Source organism: Jaculus jaculus, chromosome 8 (genome assembly GCF_020740685.1).
Source record: "Jaculus jaculus isolate mJacJac1 chromosome 8, mJacJac1.mat.Y.cur, whole genome shotgun sequence".
Taxonomy (NCBI): Eukaryota; Metazoa; Chordata; class Mammalia; order Rodentia; family Dipodidae; genus Jaculus; species Jaculus jaculus.
In genome coordinates this window covers 52,869,403-52,893,807 of record NC_059109.1, presented here as the reverse complement: position 1 = coordinate 52,893,807, position 24,405 = coordinate 52,869,403, and the positions used below count along the sequence as shown (strand labels likewise).

The 24,405-nt window shown below is 37.9% G+C and overlaps 1 protein-coding gene across 1 annotated transcript in view; it reads left to right on the top strand.

Annotated features, from left to right (window-relative positions):
• Positions 1 to 24,405, top strand: part of Bbox1 (gamma-butyrobetaine hydroxylase 1) — a 70,293-nt gene that overhangs the window by 21,307 nt on the left and 24,581 nt on the right. Inside the window, exon 6 of the mRNA XM_045156901.1 lies at positions 4,129 to 4,327. Coding sequence (XP_045012836.1) covers positions 4,129 to 4,327 — 199 coding nt within the window. The remainder of the gene's footprint in view (positions 1 to 4,128; positions 4,328 to 24,405) is intronic.

The following is a 24,405-nucleotide window of genomic DNA, read 5'->3' as shown; positions in this document are numbered from 1 at the left end:
CAGCAAGGACAGTTGCCTGGCTTACCAGATGCTCTGTATTCAGTCCTATAGACGCGTGCGCGCGCACACACACACACACACAACAAACAAACAAACAAAAAACTAACCGTACTCTGTTAGTAAAATCCTGAAAAGTAGAAATTATTTGTCTCCTGACTATGCTGGGGTTTGTATTGACAACCCTGTTGTCTACAGGGGTCTCTGTGTGAATGCAGCTAATTTTGCACAAATAAAGAATAACATTTATTACAAAAATCTGTAGCTGTAGGGATGGAGAGATGGCTTAGCAGTTAAGGCTCTTGCCTGCAAAGTCTAAGGGCCCATATTGGACTCGCCAGATCCCACATTAGCTAGACACACAAAGGTGAGTCAAGAGCAAGGTCGCATATGCCCACCAGGTGGCACAGGCATCTGGCATTTGGTCTCTACCCTAGTATCTCTCTTTGCTGCTTTACTATCAATAGAAGTAGTTTTTCCTAAAAGTTCTAATAAATTTTCATTAATAAATCATTTAACATCTATGAGAAGAACAATGCATTTGCTGTAAATGGTCATATAGGTAATAGCTATAAGCATACGATACTACACTTGTCTTCTTGCATATTGTCACAGTTCCAGAAAACTAGGAGCCCCAGTTATAGCTCAAAATAAGAAATGCTAAAGTCAATACAAAAATGCCAAATAATCTCTAACATCTCACCCTTTTCTAATATTCTGTAGTTCCTAATTTCCCTTTAAGACTAACTGATATTAAAACAGATTCAACATTTATTTAAGCTGGGCATGGTGGCACACACCTCTAATATCAGCAACCAAGAGGCTGAGGTAGGCTTGCCATGAGTTCAAGGCTAGCATGTGCTACAGAATGAGTTTTGGGTCAGCCTGCCTAGAGTAAAGTCCTACCTCAGAAAAAAAAAAAAAAAAAAAAAAGCAGAGGGATGGAGAGATGGCTTAGCAATTAAGACACTTTCCTGCAAAGCCAAACTTCCAGGGTTGACTCCCTAGTACTCACATAAGCCAGATGGAGTATGTTCCAGTTCTGGAGTTGATTTTCAGTGGCTGAAGGCCCTAGCATGCCTATTCTCTCCCTCTCTCTTTTAAAGTAAGTAAATTATATATATGCATTATATACACACACACATACATATATATGTATATATGTTAATCGTATGGATATAGTCCACTTATGGGTAAACTTTAAAAAGAGATCATAATAATTTTATTTTTCCTATTTATTCAGGAATTGGTGTGATTTAGACACTAGACCAAGCAGTTCACGATATTATCCAGTTTAATCTTGACAGCAGTTATGTAATGTGGCCTGGCAGGCTTTCTGTACCTCATACACAGTAGGTACAGGATAAAGATATGTAGCATCAGGAAAGAAATTAACAGAACTGCATCAGGAGCAGAGCAACAGTTCCTAAACCCCAGGGGTGACCTGCAGCAGCTTTCTTTCTTAGGTTCCTTGTTGCCACCTCTTGCCTTTACAGTGTGATACTCTAAGGGCTCTGAGCTCCAATTTAGCACTGTGGAATATTTCTAATGTGCCCCTCGCCCCTGTGGGTAACTATAACAGTGCACAATCCTCAAGGCTCAGCACAGGACAGCTGTGCTGGAGACTTCAGACATGCTCACAATGAGGTCCCCATACCATAAAGGATGTCAGTGGGTGCATGGCTAGAATTCAGACAATGATTTTGCCCAACATTCTTAATGCATATTGTACTTAGAAAAAGCCTGTAATGCTAATTTTCTGTTTGTGTTACACATGAATCTGTATTCTTAATTCTGATCATGGCCAGCCCTGGGTAACATTTTTTTTAATTTATTTTTTTTTATTAGTTTTCTATTCAGCAAATACAGGCAGTTTGGTACCATTATTAGGCTCATTCATGACCTACTCCCTCCCCATTGGCCCCTCCTTGTTGAGGTATATGGGTCATGCCTTGTGGAGTTAGCCCACAGCTATTGGTGCAATAAATGTTTCTGTATATCCTGGGTAACATTTTTAAGGGAACTGAGTTCCCTGTGGCATTTTCTCTCCATTTTTTCAGCAAGTAGTTTCCTGCCATCTCCCCAGATACCACAAGCACTATGGTTCATGGGCTTACCAGCTCTCCCTCATTAAAATAATAATTGTTCATTTTAGCCATGGAATTCTTGCCCAAGTGCACATCTTTCTTGGCAGTACAACTAAATCAAGCCTGTCAAGGGCACAGAAATAAAAGTTCTAGAGTCACATTAACTCAATGTCAACACAATGATGCTTATGGCAGAAGTAAGGTATCCCTCTAAATCATATCCAGAGATTCATCCACTTCAGAGATTAGAGCCTAGCCTGGGCAGCTTAGTGACACATTTGTCTCAAAAAAAAAAAAAAAGAAGAAGAAGAAGAAAGAAAGAAAGGAAGAAATAGAGAGAAACAGTAAATTCTAGTAAATACAGTAAAGACTAGGGATATAGCTTAGTATTATAGTGTTTGTCTAGCTTGTACAAGACCCTGGGTTCAATCCTCAATACTATATGAAAAAAAAAAGAATCTGTAGGTAGCCCCCTCCCCCAAGAAAGAAACATCTATTATTGTTAAAGTGAAATCCTCATTTTCTGTTGTCTGTTGTTGCTTCAGGTAACTTGCTCAGATCCAATGTAACATAGCCCAGATACCAACCTGCTTCTTTTAATCAAAATAAGTTATTTATTGTTCTGACAAGTCACAAGGAAGGAAAAAAAGAGTTAAAATTAGAGCTTAGGAGCCAGTATCTGTGCATCAACTTCACTTTGAGAGATGTTGCAGTAAGTCACTGGAGGCTATAGAGTGTGTTTAATACAGTGTTAGCATAGCTTCAGACATACTACACAACCACTAGGGGAGCCTAGCACACAGGTTTTAATTTAGCCCATGGTAATTCTGGCTCACTATAAAGCTACTTTCATAACTCAGAAATTTGGGCAATACATGCATTAGTCACTTAACGTGATCTTCTTGAATATACATACCTACTCATTCCTTCAGATTCCCTCTTTCAACTAGCTGGTGGAAAAGCAAGAAGTGGGACTGTACATCTGCATATATATTTTCACTTCTAAAGTTACTGTCTCCTAAATTTTCCTATTTCTACAAAAATAGTCATGTTGACATCAAGGACAAAATGGTGTTAAGTCTCCAACTACTATAAAAGAGGCATTGATATATTCTTATTTTTAACCAGAAGCTTTGAGATATGACTTCCATACGTGACATATTTCATAGTTAGAAACATAAGGATTGCTCAGGATGATTTTGAGTTCACCAAGTCGTGATCTTTCACTTGTAAGGAAGACATGTTCTCCTGAGACCATTTCCTTCTCTGAATGGGTGGGCTAGCATTAGCACTTTCCCCAAGGCAGTTGTTAGCGTCGGAGTTGTTTCCCTTGGCAGCAGTATTTCCTCTGTGTTCCACTTGCTGTGAGAGAGCATAGTCTGTAAGCTAATTATCTTTATTTGTTTTCGTTTCTGTCTTCTCAGGTAAATGTTTTTGTGAGCATTTACTCACCAAGATTGAGAGAGCAAAGGAAAGGCACTTGACCTCCTCACCTTTGTCATTTGCCACCAAAGGAACACCCTCATCTTTCCTCTATCATGGCTAGCTTTTCCTGACCCCAAAGAATAACTTGATCACAGAGGTAGCTTCCAAAATGGTGAAACCTAAGACGGAAGGCTGTGCATCTACTGACACATGAGCACATGCTATACTAGAAGCATTCTGATTTTATCTACATGGTATTGATCAACATAACTTGGTTGTTACACACACAATATCTCAAGATCACTTCTAAGCAGTGCCTGCATAGAAAGTCCTAATGATAAAAAGACCAAGAACCATCATAAGCTAACAAACATTTCCTACATGGACAGGGTAGACTGAATATCAGTGACAGACCAGACACTTCGTAGACAGGAAGGATATAATAAAGTGTCATGCCTCCAAAAAGGAAAAGCCTGATGACCATCATTGTTGCCATGACCAATATTTAGTAAACTGCACAATAAATCAACGATCAACTCTAAGGAGCTGGTCCCTTCTTGGGGTTATTGTGCTATCTAAATACAACATAACCTGGTTTCTTTGTTTTCCTAATTCACAGAATGTCAGTACTGGGGTTCAGAGCTCCAGGTACCTACCCTGAACTTTGAAGATGTTTTGAGAAATGATGAGTATGCATACAAGTGGCTCTCCAGCCTGAAGAAAGTGGGCATTGTGCGACTCACTGGAGCGTCTGACAAACGAGGAGAGCTTGGGAAACTTGGGAAAAGGATTGGATTTCTCTATCTCACATTTTATGGGTGAGTCATCATTCTGCCATCACTTTGGTAGTCTTTTTTTTTTTACTTGTTTGTTTATTTGCTTGTTATTTATTTGCAAAGATAGAAGAGTGAGAGAAAGAGAATGACTACATCAAGGGCCTCTTGCCACTGCAGACTTCAAACATATTCACTACTCTGTGCATCTGGCACAGAGGTACTGGGGAATTGAATGTGAGCCATCAGACTTTGCAAACAAGGGCCTTTAACTGCTGAGCCATCTCTCCAGCCCTAGTCTGATATATTTCCCAGAGGGGTATCTCTTTGACAGCAAGATGAATATAATTTTCCTTGAGTTCATGTAGTAGAGAGCATTAGAAGCATTATCCAAAGTTCACATATGAGTACCACACAGGCACATTCAGATGTGTTTGGTTGGCTCACGTGGTGCTGTGGAAAAACTAAATTAGATGTCAACACTTAGAAACATGGAGACTTGAAATTTAGGTGGATTTTTCCTTTCCTGAAAAATCAAAACAGACAACGACAGACCATAAAATCCAGCATGCCAACAATCTATTGGACATAACTAGAGGCTGCACTTTGAATTATTTACCAAAGTCCTCCTCCTACTCCATACCTACTGGAATTTCAATATGTCATATCTAAAATAGAAAAAAAAAACTTTTCTTAGTTATACAAAATATCAATTCTACCACTTTCCCCCCAGTAATTTGCATTAGTTTATTCATGGCAAAAGACTAATATGTTTAGACAAGGACAATCGACTTCCATACCCAGGATATAATTTCACTGTTGCTATTAAAACTTATATGGACCCTCCATCTGTAAGAATTTTTACTCCCATAGAGATTATGACAATAGTAGACCAATGAATAGGAAGAAAATATTTTCAATTATTATGATCCTCAAATATGTTGTTTTTTTCTTTAATTCTTCTACAAGTTCTGAAATCATTATTAACCTCCAACTCACTGATAAGGTATCTGCTGAGGGAGGGGGTGTTTTGCTTGCTTATTTTGTTCTTTGTCATTGCTATTTGTTTAGAATTAATTTGTTACCCAAAGGGATCTGAAAGCATTACTCTGGGCTTGTCTTTCCATGGCCAGCTCTGCTTCTCTACTCACAGGACGAAAGGCCAGGGAAGCTTGCTTTCAGACACAGACACTTCGAAATGAGTGTCTTCTGTGTTTCACTTAGTTTTATTCGCTAATAATAAACATCTGTATCTATCTAAGTGCTCTCTCAGTTTCAAAGCAGTGATGAAATTGAGAAACTCTTTTCTGGAGTTCCCGCACTTCACCAAACCATCCACCCAGTTCACTAAGGATCATATCTTAACCCTGATTTATGGTTTATCTTTTGTTTTGTTTTGTTTCTACAGGTCCTATAAAAGGGCTTAATAAGTTGGCCCCTAAGATAATATTGTGAAAGTTTTTGGAATAAGTATTAAAGGTCTGTTGTCAAAACAAATCAGACCTTCTACTTGTCTTTCGTTTCCTTTATCCAAGACCTTCCCATCTAATCTGAGATTCCTGCCCCACCCCCTCACCCTCCTCAAATGATTACATTTCTTCCTGGAATATGTCAAACTATGCATATGTCAAGAAGTGCCTCTTTTGGCACATTACCACTACTGCCACCAGTTATTATCAAAAATCTATCCACATTTTTGATAATTTGTATCTCTATGCAGGTGTGTGGTGTGTGTAATATGTGTGTGCAGAAGCACATGCCATAAGGAGAAATTGTGGTGGATTTCTCTATCACTTAACCATGTATTTCCCTAAAATGGGGTCTCTACTTCAACCCAGAACTGTTGTCAGTCAGTGAGGGCCAGCAATTATCTGATACACACACACACACACACACACACACACACGCACACGCAAACACACACACACACACACACACCTGTGGATTAAAGTTACAGATGTACATGGCAATACCCAGATTTGCTGTAGTTCTGCGAAGTCAAACCTGGTGTTCTCTTCAGCCCAATAGGCCCTCATGCTTACACGGCATGTGCTCTTAACTGCTGGGCCTTCCTTTCCACCCCCAACTTTTGGCAATTTTTACTTCCCTACCTTAAGACCTTGCTGAGGACATTTTTTTGTCATTACTGTTTTTGTTTTACTTAGGTGATTTTTGTCATTACCGTTGTTATTAAATGAATGATGTAAGTGGCTGTTTTCTTCAAAGTTATCCTTTTTCTGATTCCCTTGAAATTCATGTGAGAAAGTGATACTGATATTTAAATAACATAAGATTTTAAAAAAATGCATTCAGGGATGGTCATTAGAACTCAAGAGGTCACCTAAAATAGTGTCTTGACTTGGACATCATATTGGAATAAGCAATTTAAACATTACAGACATTTAGTCCTATCTTCAGAGGTATTCCTTTTTTTGTTTGTTTGTTTTGGTTTTTCGAGGTAGGGTCTCACTCTGACTCAGACTGACCTGGAATTAACTATGTAGTCTCAGGGTGGCCTCAAACTCACTGAGATCCTCCTACCTCTGCCTCCCGAGTGCTGGGATTAATGGCATGCTCCACCACACCAGGCTTCAGAGGTATTTCTTTAACAGGACTAGTATCAGGACTTTACAAAGCTCAAAAGGTAACTCTCATGTCCAAGCAGAGCTAAAATCCTCTGGTTGAGAGGAATGAATACTTCCTAACAGACAGGCTCAATTGCAATAGAACTTTAAGCGTGTACAACCTTTGAACTCTCACAACTACCTATAGCATTCATCATTAGACATACTTTCCTCTGGAAGTAAATACCTACCTTCATGTTTCCCTTCAAACAGAGTTACTATCATGGAGAATTTTAAATGATGCGCCTAGAATGAGAAACGAGAATGTTGTTTTAGCTCCTGACATCTCAATGATTAAGTGGTTTATTGGAAGAAGAAAAAGGAAACAATAAATTCTAGTATGTCATGTACTCTTCACGTGTAGTAGAGAAAGAATAAATGTTTCATAAATAAATGCATGCTCAGGTGCTTTTAATTGACTACAAAATAGATGAATGCAATAATTAATATAGCATTTCATGATTATAAATTTATGCTTAGCTAAATCAAAATGATGATAAATTTGGGAAGAAAATTAATCATTTTTCCACATGTGCATTTTCTCAGATGTTTGTCATTATTTTGTCAGCCCATCATGTAGACAATGTTTCTTTCATGCAACTATGCCCCAGTGATAAAAGCTCTTCTGGAATAGAAGAGTGAGAGCTGGTGAATAAATTTCCTCTGTCAAGTTTCTTAACTGTGCATGAATGCAAAAGAAAGTTGTCTTGAGTATTTAAACCCTACATTTAGACAGTTTAGACAGCAGAGCCAAAAGGCTTCATTCCTCTCCTATCAAAAAAAATTACTTTCTGAGCTGGGCATTGTGGCTCGTGCCTTTAATCCCAGAACTCAGGAGGCAGAGGTAAGAGGATCATAGTGAGTTCAAGGCCAACTTGGTTTTACAGAGTGAATTTCAGCTCAGTCTAGGCTAGAGTAAGACTACCACAAAAAATAAAATAAAATAAAAATAACTTTCTGGAGATGTTTGTGGTAAAAGAAAAACTTACTATTGAAGGAATTATCTAAACTTTGTGACATGATATAACCCAATGGAAAGTAGTCATTGTAGTCTTCTTGCATGGTTTCATCTTCAATGTTGACAACAAGTTAGAATATTTTTGAGAATGTACCCTACAGAGTAATCCTGAAGGAACTACAATCACTGCCAACAGAACAGAGCATTCTTCTGGAATACTAGTATAAAAACTTGAGATTTTACCTTCTAGAAAATGATGCTTGCTGATTACTATCTATGGCTGGATATAAATACTTTAGCTGCCCTCTTCAAAGTAATCTGGACCCATAAAAACTCATTACAATGAAAGGGCACACTGAAAAGAAGCCAAGAGCATTTGATATTATAATCAATACATGTTCACAGCAGTTCAAAGGGGATGGATGCTCCCCCAACACAAGTCAAAATATGTCCTAAATGAGGAATTATGTAACTAATAACATAGCCTTGAAAAAATAAAGCCCAGGACTGGAGAGATGGCCCAGTGGTTAAGTTGCTTGCCTACAAAGCCCAATGACCCAAGTTCAATTTCCCAGTATCCATGTAATGCCAGATGTACAAGGTAGCACATGCAATATAGTTTGTTTGCAATGGCTAGGTTCCCTGATGCATCCATTCTCTCTCTTTCTATGTGCCTCCCTCTCTTTCTATCTAGGTCTCAAATAAGTAAATTAAGTATTTTAAAATTTGTATGTGCTCCCATTTGTATAAGTAGTAAGGTATTCATGCATATATATTTAAGACTATGCTCTGTCATGTGTCCCCTCTTCAGCAAACAAATACAACTCAGATGCATCCCATTCCTCCTAAAGCCTACCATGAGCTTGCAAAACAAAGGGGCATATGCCTCATTATTATTTTTTAAAAAATAATTTTTTGTTTTTTTAATATTTATTTATTTTAGAGCGACAGACAGAGAAAGAGGCAGAGAGAGAGAATGAGCATGCCAGAGCTTACAGCCACTGCAAACAAACTCCAGATTCGTGTGCCCCCTTGTGCATCTGGGTAACGTGGGTCCTGGGGAATTGAGCCTCAAACTGGGGTCCTAAGGCTTCACAGACAAGCACTTAACCACTAAGCCATCTCTCTAGCCCTCATTATCACTTTTGTGAGTGGGCAGAAATGATGGTCCAATCGGGTTCTCTCTTTAGGACTTTCTCAATGCCCATTCCCCAAGCACAGCTTGTGAAAGGCTGCTAGACACCATTCTTTGCTCCATCATTTGCTCAGGACTGCTTCCTTCCCTTGCTACTTAACCTGTTTGTTTTTACTGTGTGCATCTCCCTTGCTTTTCTATGCCCTACCTTTTTATTCTGTTGACAGACCACCAGTGACAAGTCTATCTCTATTTAGGGGCTGAGGAGTTTTTTTGTTGTTTTTCTCTTGTCCTTCTTACTTAGCCTGTTAACCTTTTCCCTCCTTCTTTCCAATCTTCCTCCTGCACCCCCTTACCACCACCACCTTGTCCACTTTGCTCTGGTGGACTCCACAGCTCCAGGGAAGAAACCTCCTCTGCCATTCATTCTTCTGAGATTTTGAGCAGCATCTCATTCCCAAGAACAAGTGTTACAATGGAACTTAACAATTGTTTTACTTTTTGCCAAAATGAGCAACTAGGTGGCCCACAGGGAAAGAAAAGTTAAAGTCCTCCTCTTTTCCAAAAATTTATAAAGTAATTTTGACTTTTTCATTGAGTGGTCTAATTTCAGTGATAACAAGTTTAGTGTAAAAGAAAATGAGCACAACTAATAAGCTACCACTTTTGATTTGCTGGGTTGTACCACATTTGGTGACTATAATTTTTATAAGAATATTGAGAAATTCTATTGAACTCTTGAAAGCTGGAATATCCTGAAAATTCCTTTTCTCATTAGTTGGCTGACTAAATTAGCTAGATCAAAGTATTATTATTACATCAGCTCATTTGTATGTATGACAAACAGAGGGAAAATAAGAGGAAGTGAGGTGTCTCGTGCTTCCCTCCTGAATTCTAAATTACCTTCCTGTGGCCCTGCTTGTAACTGTAGTAGTCAGGATTGTTTCAAAAACTCAGGTATGTTTCACTGTCATTTTCATACTAAACTCCTTGGGAGCCAAAACAGTGACCTGATTAGGATTCTGTCTTTAGCCATAACTCATGACTTAGATATATGACACACAGTTATTTTAAGGAAAGTGTGAGAGAAAAGCAAAAGAGAACACTGGATTTGATCTCTACAGACAAGCCTGTTTTATTTAGAGAAAACAGCAAGGGGCCTTAGCTGTCCCACAGGATGAAAGCTGACGCCTTCAGCCAGGCTGGGGAATAAGCTTATAAGGATCCTAAGAAAAACAGACTGGATTAGGTGCAGTTGATTAAAAGAAAATTGTAGCTGTTTGTGTCCTTATTCAGAATAGGCTTCTTCATCCAGGAATGTCTAAGGGAGGATACTTAGATAGTCTCCGGTCCTTCAAGGCCATCTAGGCTAAGGGGAGTATATGAGTCAGGGAAGGATGCCAAAATTCTTTATTGCTGACAATCTTTAGGGATAGCTATTAACGCTTTAGTTCCCTTCATTTTTCAGGGAGGGCTATTAACCCTTCAGTCCAGACTCTGGAAGGATAAAAGAAATTGGGGAGAATTGGGGGTGAGTGGAACATTTTGCAGAGGACAGCATGGGTTGGGACTGGGCATGAAGACTTGTCTCCAACTACTTCAAGCTGGGAGGCAGTAGATCTCTTTGGGTGTCCCACACAGTCTTGTGGAGGTTGGATGTTCAGGGGCTGATATTCAGTGGTCATGAAGAACTCAGTGACTTGCTGTGAAGTGAAGGCCTGTATTCTGTCCAGGAGGAATTCAGTGAGGCATCTGAGTATGCAAGGACCAAAAGAGAGGGTGAACATTATCATAATAAGAGGAATAAAGTACATGTCAGAGACAGGATAGGTTTAACTTGAAGGGAGTAGAGCTGTGAAATTTCTTGTCTCACTAGATACCTTAGTTGGTCACAGAGAGATGTCAGGTTACATGTAGAGAAATAATATTATTGACCATTAAAAAGGCTAATACAGCCCAAAATATTATTGCCTCTGGATTGGTAACACTTACCTCTCCACAATCACTGTAGTCCATCATTGAAGTCTTAGTCACACAGGTGTAGCTTTTGGGAGTTTTAGCTTTTGGTTTTTCATTTACCAAAAGTTATTTTGCAGCTTGTGTACATAGTAGGCTATTATCCTTCCTCAATCATATGAATAGGCAAGAAGGCAGTTCTTCAGGAGAGTGATAGTTATCAGAGCAATTAGGAAAGAAATGACTAGATCATGTCATAACTATTAACCATTATGATCTGGTTATTCATGTATGAGTTGTCTTGCATGTGACATGACATTTATAGGTGACATGACATTTACAGGTGACATGGACATTATATTTTAGGTAGAAAAAATAATAATATAGGAGATGAGTAAGGAAGGAATTGTTATCTTGGAGGGAAGGTTAACTCAAGTTTGGGGAAATATAAAGATTTGGTTTAGGTAAGGTAGGAAATATAAGATATTAGTATTGAAGCAATATTTGAAATATCTTAAAATTATTTTAAATTCAGATATCATAGAGATTAAGAAATTGATTAATTTTGAAATTTAGGTTTAAAGGGTTTTTTCTTTGTGTGTGTGTGTGTGTGTACATGTGTATGTGTTAAGCCTTTAATATAGAAGGTTTATGGTCTTTACTTACTTGGTCCAAAGATCAAAAAGTCTTATCTTTAGGAAAACTAAGGAAAGTACATTAGGCTAAAAGGCTAAAACTTTTATTAGTCTTGATAATTTGTTATTATCAGTTGTTTATTTTACAAATGTAATGAAATTGTGTTTTATAGAATTATACTGGTAATAGAATAAAATGAAATATATTTCATATAATTAGACTCAGTTTTATTTAATAGAATAAGTTTATAGCAAAGAAATAAAAGTCTTACCCAATAGGAAAACATATGAGTATACCATTTGAGAAGCCTATTGTAAACGGTTGCCCTATATAACAAAATAAATACTTAGCTTTGATTTTTATGTCACATTCAGAGTTTAAAAAATGCATAAAACTAGTTAAAATATCTTGATCTTGTTAACTTATATTGATATGGGAAACTAAGATTTACAGAACTGGCATCAGAGACAGAGTGGAGAATCAGTCTATTTTTTATTTTTTTTGTTTATTTCATTATTATTATTAATTAATTTTGTATACTCAATGAATACAGTCAACTTGGTACCACTGTTAGCCTCCTCCCTGTTTTCCATCCACCCTCCCCCTGACCCCTCCTTGTTGAGGTGTATGGGTCATGCATTATGGGGTTAGCCCTCAGTTACTGGTAGGAGGAAATGTCTCTGTGTATCATGACCCAACATGTGGCTCTAACATTCTTTCAGCCCCCTCTACTGCAAATTTGCTCTTGATTTGGGCTAACTGATCCGCTCATTGGAACAGAACCCATAGCTGGAGCTGGAAAACAAGTCAGAAACATATCCAAAAATGAGCCTGCTCTCCATTATCAAGCTACCATCAATCGTGGGCTACAAGAGGGCCTACACCTATTAAATTCTCTCTAAAAGAATAAGGATTAACCCACTTATCTGGTGCTAACTTTACTCTCTGTTGGAGAATCTGCTTCTGTTTTTCAGATAGACACAGATCCTAAGGAGAGAACCACCCCAACATACCTCAAAAGGGCCCCAGCTCAAACTAAGAATAACAGGCAAAACAAGCAAGAGAGCTGTTTTCTTGGAGAATCAGTCTATTTTTACATCAGCATCAGTCCAGGGAATCTCTTCCAAACCCTGAGAAAATGGTTAATTAGTAGAGAGATATCTGTAGCTGTGTTGTGAAGTTAAGAAGAAATATAAGATAACTTTAGTACTGGTCAGAAGCTGTAATACAAACTATTGTATTGAAACAGCACAAAAACTACAGTGTCAGTACAAAAGATTGTACATAATTTCCATGAAAGTTCATTAGAGTACAAGCCATAAATTTGGACCAGAGACCTTTAACTTTTCATTTATCATAATATGAGGCATGACATTATAAATAAATTTATCAACTTATTATAGAGAATTGTTTGAACTATGATGATCTTAAATGCTGCTGTTCTGCAAGAGAAACACAGAGAAACAGTTTTTTAGAAGGTAGACACATCTTATTCTTTAAATATGTAATAGTTATAAGTACAGACAGAACATGTCAAGTAAGACAGCATAAAGTTTTGGCATTTGTATTTGGTAACATCTTTGATGAGTTTAGACACCTGGGTGGGTACCAATTACCCCACAAACTAGAAGCAGAACAACAGCATTTAAGATCACTTTTCTAGATCATTTTTCTAGATCAGGGAATAAGTATCAATATACCTATAAGCAATGAACTTAAAATATGCAAGAAATGAGACAATTATTTAAGTAAAATATTGATTGAGACTGAGTATCATATCTTAAGACTAAAGCCAAACCTGGTCATTGTTGAGCTAAATTAGTCTGATTTTAACATACATTAGAGTCATTATGATAGACAAAAAGTGATTTTTCCATCAATTACCTTTAATCATTGAATTATTTTTAAGTTTAACATAAGGCAATATTTATGAATGGTACAATATATGACATCTAGACAAACTATATTAACATGTTTGTATGTTGCAGGCTTTTCTAGGTCAGGAGTAGTTTCCTTATTTTTCCTAAGGACAAAGTTGTAATGACTGAATCACCTTTTATAAGACTTAGATAATAATCTCAGTGATAATTATCCAGCAAAACAGCATGAAAAAGACAGGAACTATCTTAAGGTTACAGTATTTTGTTAGTTAGTTTTTTAGGTATAATCTTATTAAATAGTAAAAGGTTGACAAATAGAACATAGTAAACTTGGTTGGGAACTTTAAAGTCAGTCTTTTACAACCATTATCATGACCAGATTAATATCAATAAGTTAAAGTTTTTAAGTTTACCACCTGAATATGATAGCATCCTGTTGCCAGCCAGGGCCATCCTTTATTAGTCTGCTATAAGCCCTAGGTTAATAGTCATCTTATATATCTCAAGGAGTCTGTAATCTGATCAAGTACTTTAAGACTTAGTCAACTTTGTCTTTAACCTTCTGTTTAAGTTTACTTATACCTTCATCTACATACTTTTACCTTACAATCTATGTAACCACACTGTAACAATCTTTTTTATCAAACACTTATTAACATTTAAAGTTTCCTCGCCAGTTTATCTTCCTTAGTCAGTTCATCTCAGAACTACAAACAAAAGGTTTCTTACCCTAAAGCCGGACTTGGTTGTGCATGCCTTTAATCCCAGAACTCGGGAGGCAGAGGTAGGAGGAGTGCTGTGAGTTCAAGGCCACCATGAGAATACAGAGCTAATTCTGTTAATTCCAGGTCAGCCTGGGCTAGAGTGAGACCCTAATTCAAAAAACTAAAAAAAAAAAAAAAAAGTTTCTTACCATAAAACTTTCAGTATGACCATTTAAGTTTTTTTCTAACTTCTGCTTTCATGTTTTTTTGGGGGGGTGGGGGTTGTCCCTATAGTTAATTATAAATAGACTGTCTGGATTCTGATTGTCTGTCTGTCTCCCCATTTCCCTGGGTCAGTAGTCCCCTAGGCTCCCCTCTTTTTTTTTAATATTTATAAGGTCCGTTATATTAATTTTATATTTTTGATTTTTTATGTTACATTTAGATGAGGTTTAAATAAACAAACATATTCAGTAAAAATGAGTGTTGATTCTGTTAAACATTTAGATTTTATCAGTAGAGTTTTAACAGTAGGAAATATAGGTATAGCTCAATTTAACTTTGAGATATGAAAATATAAATAAATAAATTTATCACCTTATTACAAAGAGTAAAGTCTGAACTATATGAACAATTAAGGTGAGGAAAAAATATAAAGACTGAAAACTTCTAAGTTAACCCATTTTATCATAGGCAACCCAAAACTTTTTCAGTTTAAGTCTCATAACTTTTTTATATCATTTTCATATCCTTTTAATAACTTACATTACAACAATAATTTACCTTGTAAAGTTTTTTCTGATCCAAAAACACATTTTTTTCTGTAGGAGCAAGATTAGAGTTTGGTATACATGTATGTCTATTATTATAGTAAGCATGAACAAGCATGTTGTCAAAAACATTGAGGTTAATTATTTTAACTATATTGCAAACCTGGTTTTAATAATTTAACATCATCTTAAAATATTTGAGCATCAGGGCTAAAGAGATAGCTTAGTGATTATAGTGCTTGTCTGCAAAGCCAAAGGACCTCAGTTCAATTCCCCAGTACCCACATAAGCCAGATACACAAGGTGGTGTAAGCATCTGGAGTTTGTTTGCAGTGGCTGGAAGCCCTGGACACCCATTCTTTCTTTCTTTCTCTCTCTCTCTCTCTCTCTCTCTCTCTCTCTCTCTCTCTCTCCCCCCCCTCCCTCCCTCCCTCCATCCCTCTTTCAAATAAATAAATAAAAATCAAATACTTTAAAATATATGACCATCATAACATTTTTTTTTAATTTTTTATTTATTTATTTGAGAGAGATAGACACAGAGAGAAAGACAGAGAGAGGGAGAGAGAGAGAATGGGCGCGCCAGGGCTTCCAGCCTCTGCAAACAAACTCCAGACGCGTGTGCCCCCTTGTGCATCTGGCTAACATGGGACCTGGGGAACCGAGCCTCGAACTGGGGTCCTTAGGCTTCACAGGCAAGCGCTTAACCGCTAAGCCATCTCTCCAGCCCCCATCATAACATTTTATGACCATAAGCATTGGAACAATTAATAATCATAAATTTAGTCATACATAAGAACAGACTACATGAAACATGGAACATATGACATGACATGGTTAGAGTTGTCCAACATGAAACCTAACAACATGAAACATGGAGAGACATCCTATTAATATTTTAGTTATATTTTAAATTGGTGAGGAGTTAATTATAACAGGGCAATAGCTAATGGTTTAAATTGTAAGTTGACTTGTTTTTTAGTGGCTTATAATGAAAAGAAGGGGGAAGGGAAAGCCCTAGAAACTATTTAGTGATTTTAACTTTAAACAAGGAGATAAAAATTAGATATACATATATGGAATAAGTTAAAGAGGCCAGTAAACACAGAAGTTTCTTTAAGTGGGTAGAGTTTGTATTTGATTTAGCGAGATGGCTTGAATTTGGAATGAGAGGGAGACCTGAAAATTTATAGTCAGGTGGCAGAACTGTGTGTGAGTGGCAACTTTTAGAAGGGCAGGATTTTCGAGGGTTTTCGGTGACAGAGGAGAATTTGGCAGGTAGAATAAGAAGCACAAAGGGGAGGATGAGAACAGAGGACAAAGAAGCCCTGAAGATAGGAACCTTGATCATGTCTCCTGGGGAAGTTATCAAGATCAATATGAATATTAAAATAAAAAGTACCAAAGTTAAGCCACTGGTGGCCATTGTCTAAGGAATATTGTGGCCAAATTTGAATAGAGAGTTGGAGTAATTTGGCAGGCAGGAGCTTAGAAAGTTCAAGCTCCTTTAAATTAGCCTTGAGACATACCAACGGAGTGTTTTGGGGAACAGATAATATAGAGCCCATTTTGGAGAACAAGGACCAGAGTGGCCAATTCAGCCACCAGGGACATCTCCCAGACTTAGGGAGGGCAAACGAAACCCAAGGTTTAGGAGGAAGCGTCCTCACACTCCTAAGGCTTGTAGTGTCTGGTAGAATGATATGTGGAAGGCTCCCAGAGTCTCTGATCATCCATGGACTGAAAAGTGAGAAAGTTTCAGAGTTTCTGTCTGGAACAGGGCACCTCTGCCACAGACTGAGAACAAATATCTTGTCCTGAAGTTGTTATTTGATGAAGATATGGATGCAACAGATCACATGGAAAGAAATATCTAAGTCTGGAGTTCAAAAGTCCAGGGGGAGAAGGTGAAAAGAAGAAGAAAAGGAATAAGCCCCCAGGTATCAAGCTGGAAAGACTGAAGATTTCAGGTCACAGGTGGCTGTTTAGTTCAGAGTAGTGAGCACAGTGAGCTTTTCTATTCCTGAGAGAGTGAAACATTGTCAGGGAGGTAGAGAGCAGGAGAAAGGAAGGGAGGGTGGGCATGCAGCCTGAAAGCCCTGGAGAGGTGTCCGAATCATGGCACCAGAAATGTAAGGAAAATGTAAGAGAAAAGCAAAGCAGAACACTGGATTTGATCCCTACAGACAAGCCTGTTTTGTTTAGAGAAAACAGCAAGGGGCCTCAGCTTTCCCACAGGATGAAGGCTGACGCCCTCAGCCAGGATGGGGAATAAGCTTATAAGGAGGATCCTATGAAAAACAGACGACCTGGTGCAGTTGGTGAGAAAATTGTAGCTATTTGTGTCCTTGTTCAGAATAGGCTCCTTCACCCAGGAATGTCTAAGAGAGGGTAGGTACTCCAATGGCCTCTGGTTCTTCAAGGCCATCTAGGCTAAGGGGAGTACATCAATCAGGGAAAGGTGCCAAAAGTCTTTATTGCCTGCAAGCTTTAGTGATAGCTATTAACTCTTTAGTTTCCTTTAGTTTTCAGGGAGGGCTATTAACCCTTCAGTTATCTCTACAAAAATTAAAGACTGTGTACATCTGCATATGTGTGTACGTGTGTGGGTGCATGCATGTGTGCTGGTGTGTATGTGAAATCCAGAGAACAACCCCAGAAGTTGTTTCTCAGGTGCTTTCCAACTTTCTATTTGAGCCTAGACTGTTGGACAAAAGAGCCCCAGGATCTGCCTGACTTCATCTTCCCAGCTCTGGGATTAAAAGGACACAGCACCACACTTTTTATTGAGTGTTATTATATGGACATATTACATACAAGTCATAGTCTGTGGGGCTGGACTGCTATGTCCCCTCAGGTCAAGATAGCAAAAGTTCTTTCTCAGGGTAGTAGACTCTGCACAGTCCTCACTTCTAAAGTTAACCTTATAAAAAGAGAAAAGTAACTCTTCATCAGAAGTCAAGCAAAAAGAATAACATTTTCAACCTTAACAAACAAAGCTATTTTCCTTCCAGCCTGAGCCCAATTTCACTTTTTTTGAAGTTTGTGTTTGTATGTATGCATGTGAGTGCAGATTCATGGACTGTCCTCTGTCCTTGCATGTTGTTTCTTTGACATAGAGTGTCTCACTGAAACTGGAGATACCAGGTTTGTTTTGTTGTTGCTGCTGCTATTTTTGGTCACACTGTCTGCACAGCAAGCCTCAGTGATTCCCCTGTCTCAGTCCTCTTCACATTGGAGGTTTCAGGCCTACATAGGCCCAACTTGTTACATGGTTTCTAGGGTTCAAATCACATGAATTCATGCAACAAGGATTAGATTGACAGGAATAATGGAGTGAAAATGAAAACATTGTTTTTCTGAAATCTAACTTCAGAAATAAAAGACAGAATAAAGACAAGGCACCATGAGGGAAAGGGTATAAGAAAATAAATGGTATCTTAATGATTTTCAGAGTTTCTCTTATCATTACTGAATAACACAAGGCAATAAGTTGTACTAACATATGTGTGTGTGTATGCATACATACATATAGATATATATGTATGCATATACATACATACACACACACATATGTGTATATATATATATATATATATTTGGAATAGTTTTTTTTTCCAAAGGAATGAATTGAGACCTAAACTATCAGGGCATCTGCATTGCATTACTGCCCAGAGAGCTATCCTCCAAACAAGGAGGGAAACAGAGTTTAGCTGTGGATCTACTGTGGCCTATTTGTAGAAGAGGTCTAACTGAGCGTTGCATGTGATTTTCCAGATTTCTGTTCTTTTACTATTGAGTATTGGTCTCATCCTCCAAGGGTGTTTTCATCCTTACTGTGTTCCTGGATGAAAGTTTGATGGAAAAAATATCTTAAATACTACTTCTATTGCCCAGTTTTGTATCTGTACAAGTTCCTTGCATGCAGACTTCATCAAATGAGTAAAATAAAGTCAAACAAAAAATGCTTCTATTGGGCTGTCTGTCAAGTAGACCAGCCAGACTAGTTAAGAATTAACAATGCTGAAATGGCATCTGGGGAGCATAAGTACAGCTGTTCCAGCATACACTGGACTTCTGCTAGCATTTTCAAAGATGTCTGTAAACCAGGCCAGCAGTATTTAACACTTTGGGCTGTATTAGATGCTGAAGATATGTGTCCTTGGCATCCATTCCTCAGAAACTGTTCCTACCATTAGCACCATTCCATATCTGGCCAAAAGAGCTACTTGTTTGACATACATGTTACCAGAAAACGTCTCTGAAGTGTGAGAATGGAACAAGGAAAGAAAAATCAAGTTTACCTCCTTTTATGAAACATCTAGCCAAGAAATCACTTGGAAAAAAACATCCCACACTACATAGCCCTTGAATAAAAATGGCTTGTGGGTTATGGAAAACCAACTTAGAAGCAATTCAGACTTGAGAGGAAAACCAAGAAAACTTGTCTAAGTTCTGGATTTACTTGTAATCCTATCCTACTTTGAAAAAAAACCTGGAACTTCATATTGAGTTATTTTAAATATAGCACAGACTGGAGTGTGTGGGTAGGGAAGAGGAGCCTTTACAATGAATATTCTAGTAAGTAGTGGGGATTCTTAAGCAAAGTAGCAAGCTATGTTCTTACAGACATAATGATCTTCAGTTTATGTTGTCTGCCAAATGCAAGTCCCTGGGGTTTCCTCTGTGGTATTAAGTTTCATAGTAATTAATGTTGCTGCCAACAAAACCACTTGAGTATGAGATCATCTCATGAATGGAAGGAAAAGCAATTGGTGTATCACATGCTCCCTAAAAATCGTCTGAAAGAACATTTGAGATAACCTATTTAAGTGGTTGCTTCTCTACAAGTCCTCTAATGTCCACTGCCTCTTTCATTACATTCTGTGCTGTAGGGACCAGGTGCTGTCACTGGGACATGAGGAATAAGTTTTTTAGATACCTTTTATGTACTAAGTATTGAATTCAGTTCTTTGTCATTGTTTGAATTCTTCAAAATTCTGATACGAAATACTATCTCCATTTTATAAACAATAATCTGAGGTACAAAAACAAGGCTGCAAACACAGTACTATTTGACTCAGCAGTTCAGCATCTTTTCTTCATATCACGCTATCATGTGGATTGTTTTTTGAAATTTCCTTTGTGGCTTCTAGTACCATAATTTTTGGCTGTAAATGAGGCTCCTACTTATTTTATAACTCAGATACAAAGAAATCATTTGTCAGAAGTACGTGAAATTTCACAAACTAAGGCAAAATAACACCACTGAGACAGTGTTGCCCTCTTCTTTCTCAAGCTCCTGCTATAAGCAGATCCTGGGCAGAAAAGGTGCCGAGTTACCTTTGGTGACTCTCCACAGTGAGTAACCAAGCAGAAAAAAACATCTGCTTCTGCTTAAAACGTAAACTAGCAGCCAAAACTTATCATATAAATATTTATTTGTTCATTGGAGATAGAAGAGAGGGAGAATGGTCACATTCTTCTTACCACTGCAAACAAACTCCAGATGCATATGCCACTTTATGTATTTCATGTTACATAGGTACCAGAGGATCAAACCCAGGCCATTAAGCTTTACAAGCAGGCATCTCCTGCCCAACATTATTTATCTTGATTAAATAAATTAATTAAATTTTAATTTTAAATTTAACCCCACCACACACACACATATGACCCATTATAGTGGAGTTATAAATTTCTCTTTTTTTTTTTTAATTTTTTATTTATTTATTTGAGAGCGACAGACACAGAGAGAAAGACAGATAGAGGGAGAGAGAGAGAATGGGCGCGCCAGGGCTTCCAGCCTCTGCAAACGAACTCCAGACGCGTGCGCCCCCTTGTGCATCTGGCTAACGTGGGACCTGGGGAACCGAGCCTTGAACCGGGGTCCTTAGACATCACAGGCAAGCGCTTAACCGCTACGCCATCTCTCCAGCCCAATTTCTCTTTTTTGTAGTACATTGTATTTTCACTTTTGCATGATGACCCTTTGGGACTTCTTTGTAGAGAATTATTTTTGACTCTTTTCTATTTTTTTCAGGAGGTAGTTGGCACATTTCTGCTTGGACTACTTTCTGGCTTTTTGTGTGGTACTTAGGACTGACCCCAGGATCTTGTGCATGCCAGCCAAGCACTTCACCAACTGACCTATATTCCCCACCCGTCTTCATGAAGCAATCAAGAAACACATTTAGGGCTGGAGAGATGGCTTAGCAGTTAAGTGCTTGCCTGTGATGCCTAAGGACCCGGCTTTGAGGCCCGATTCCCCAGGACCCACATTAGCAAGATGCACAAGGGCACAAATGCATCTGGAGTTTGTTTGCAGTGGCTGGAGGCCCTGGCATGCCCATTCTCTTTCTCTCTTTCTCACTCTGCCTCTTTCTCGCTCTGTCACTCTCAAATAAATAAATAAAAATAAACAAAAAACCCCACATTTAATGCAATTTTATCTTCTCAGCTTTATTGCAGTAGGACTGACAAAAATATGTTTACAGAGTATTCAATGATTTTTAATTAATTATGAATTATGAAACAATTATTGCAACAAAAGCCAATTTACATATTCATCACTTTACAGCCACCGTGTGTGTGTGTGTGTGTGTGTGTGTGTGTGTGTGTGTGTGTGTGCATGTGTGCTTGAAAACATAGCACACCTTCTTCTTAGCAAATTTCAGGTATGCATTACACTACTGTAAAATATAGTCATGCTGTCCAATTTTTTTGTATTCATATAACAATTAAAAATTATACCTTTTGGCTTCCACCTCTAGTTCATAGTAGCCAATGTGCTACCCCCATTCCTACAAGTTCCTGTGGTAGAATATAGCACACAAAACCAATGCATGGCCAAGTATTCATATAAGGCAAACACTTGCAAACACAACCCAGGAAAGAAAAAGGACACTGTCAGCATCCAACCAACCATGCGTCCCATCCAAGGCCAAACACCTCTCTTCTCGCCAGACATGACGGAGCCCTGCACTCGGACACCCGCCTCCTTGCCAGCCTGGTGCAGTGTCAGCACGTTTGCTCCCCCTTTCTGCATGTTCTCTTCCTCTGCCATTAATTCAAGTAAATATGAATGTACTACTTGCCACAAATCATGTCAATCAACCTCTACTTATTTTGGTTGTCTGAAGCCCATGCTCTTGTAAATTTCCCAGGAAAGACCCTTGGGAACAATATTCCTTGAATTCTTGCATGTTGAGAGCACACTAAGTCCTTTCTTTCTACTTGAAAATTGGCTTAGTCAAATATAGAATTCTTGGCTCATAGACTGTTAACATGTCATTATGGTTTATTGGTAATTTTAGTTTCTTTTTCCTCATGAGAAATTTGACTTTTTTAAAAAATTTATTTATTTGAGAGAAAAAGAGAGAGAAAGAAGCAGATAGAGAGAGAGAGAATGGGCATGCCAGGGCCTCTGGCCACTGCAGATGAACTGGAGATGTGTGCACCCCCTTGTGCATCTGTCTAACGTGGGTGCTGGGGAATCAAGTCTTGGACCAGGGACCTTAGCCTTCACAGGCAAGCACTTAACCATTAAGCCATCTTTCCAGCCCAGAAATTTAATATTTTTACCTGGATTATGAGATTTCTTTTAAATCTTAGAAATAGTTTAATCCATAGGCAATGTACTGCTATTAGTGGTTTAGGGGTAACTTTTTCAGGGTGGATATGGTAAGGTTATTTTAAATGTCAAGAATTTTTTTCTTGAATAGTAGTTTTTGCTTTGGTTCTGTTCCTGTGTTTGGGGTTCCTTCTTAAAGGACTTCCATCATGCATTACTAAATAGTTTCCTGTCCTCACTATATTCTTTTTACCTCTTTCTTGGTTTTATTTTAAAATTTGACTTCTTTTGATCACCTGTAGGCACTTTTTGCTAATTATTTGACTTTGCATTACCTCTAATTTAATTGTTGTTTGGGATTTTTCATTGGCTTCCCTTACTATATTATCTTATTTTTGAGTTTCTAGTCCTATTCTTCAAATACTGTTCCAGTCACTAACACCTTCACATCATTATAAGTAGCTATAGTAATAAACAGACATTAAAAATAGAGGAATACAATGATTTTTATCTTTCAGGTCATGTTTTTCTCTAGCATGTATTGCCTCTAGGTATGTTATTTTGCTACTTATACTGTTTTCTCCTCAAAATAATTTGTGGTTCAACCATCATGATCTTCTTTTGCTAGTTTTTGTCTTTTTACCATGAAAAGGAGAGTAAATCTAGAACCCTTTTTTAATTTATAATTTTAAGCTCAACTGCAAGAATAAACCTGATAATTTTCTAAGATTTTCTGGTTCTTTTTTAGGACTTTTATCTGGAAAATCTTTTATAGTTCATTGACTGAGTATGGACACTTTTGTCAGAAGTTTTGGCATGAAAGGGAGATTTGTTAAGAATTTATGAGGCTCAAAGTATTCTAATCCCACACCCCAGACCTCAGCTCTGCTGCAATGTGGACATTACCCTTGCCGTCATATTGGCCATCTTTCACATTGCCCTATAGTACTTATTGACAATTATCTGTCAGTGGCCTGGACATGTTTTGGATACAACATGAACCTCATTGTTTTCTTCTACTTCCTCCTGCACAGGTCCTGACTACACTTAGATCTTGTCACCTTGGAAGGCTTGTCTCATTGCTAGTCACTCAAATTTTGGCAGTTATTGGCACATTATGTCACCTAATTTTAGTTTATATTTGTATATCTTATAGAGACTTCCACATTTATTTAATAGATTGGCAGAAAGTAATACTAGATATATATCAGAAAGGTCACTGCTTTGCCTCTGAATTTCACTGAGAGATATTACTCACTTGACCATTGACTAAAAAATGAGTAAATGATCATCCATTGGTAGATCTTTAAGATGATGCTAGTCTTGAAAATACAGTTCTAGGGCTGGAGAGATGGCTTAGTAGTTAAGGTACTTGCCTGTAAAGCCAAAGGACCAAGGTTCAATTCCCCAGTACCCATGTAAAGCCAAATGCACATGGTGACACATACACCTGGAGTTCATTTGCAGTGGCCAGAGGCTCTAGTGTGCCCATTCTCTTCCTGTCTCTCTCTTTGTCTCTCTCTCTCTAATAAATAAGTAAAAGAAAGAAAATTAACTATTAAAATCCAATTCTAGATATTCTTTCATGAATTGGTTCCAAAAACAAAGCTGTGAAGCTGCCCCTAAAATTTTGATAATTATAGTAATTAACAGCAAAAATTTCATGATTTAAGCTGGGCATGGTGGCACATGCCTTTAATCCTACTGCTTAGGAGGCAGAGGTAGGAGGATAGCTGTAAGTTTGAGGCCACCCCGAGATTACATAGTAAGTTCCAGGTCATCCTGAGCTAGAATGAAACCCTACCTCAAAAAACCAAAATAAAAAAAAAATCATGATTTAAATCAGAATACGATGTACAATTCTAGCATATGTATTTTCAATTGACA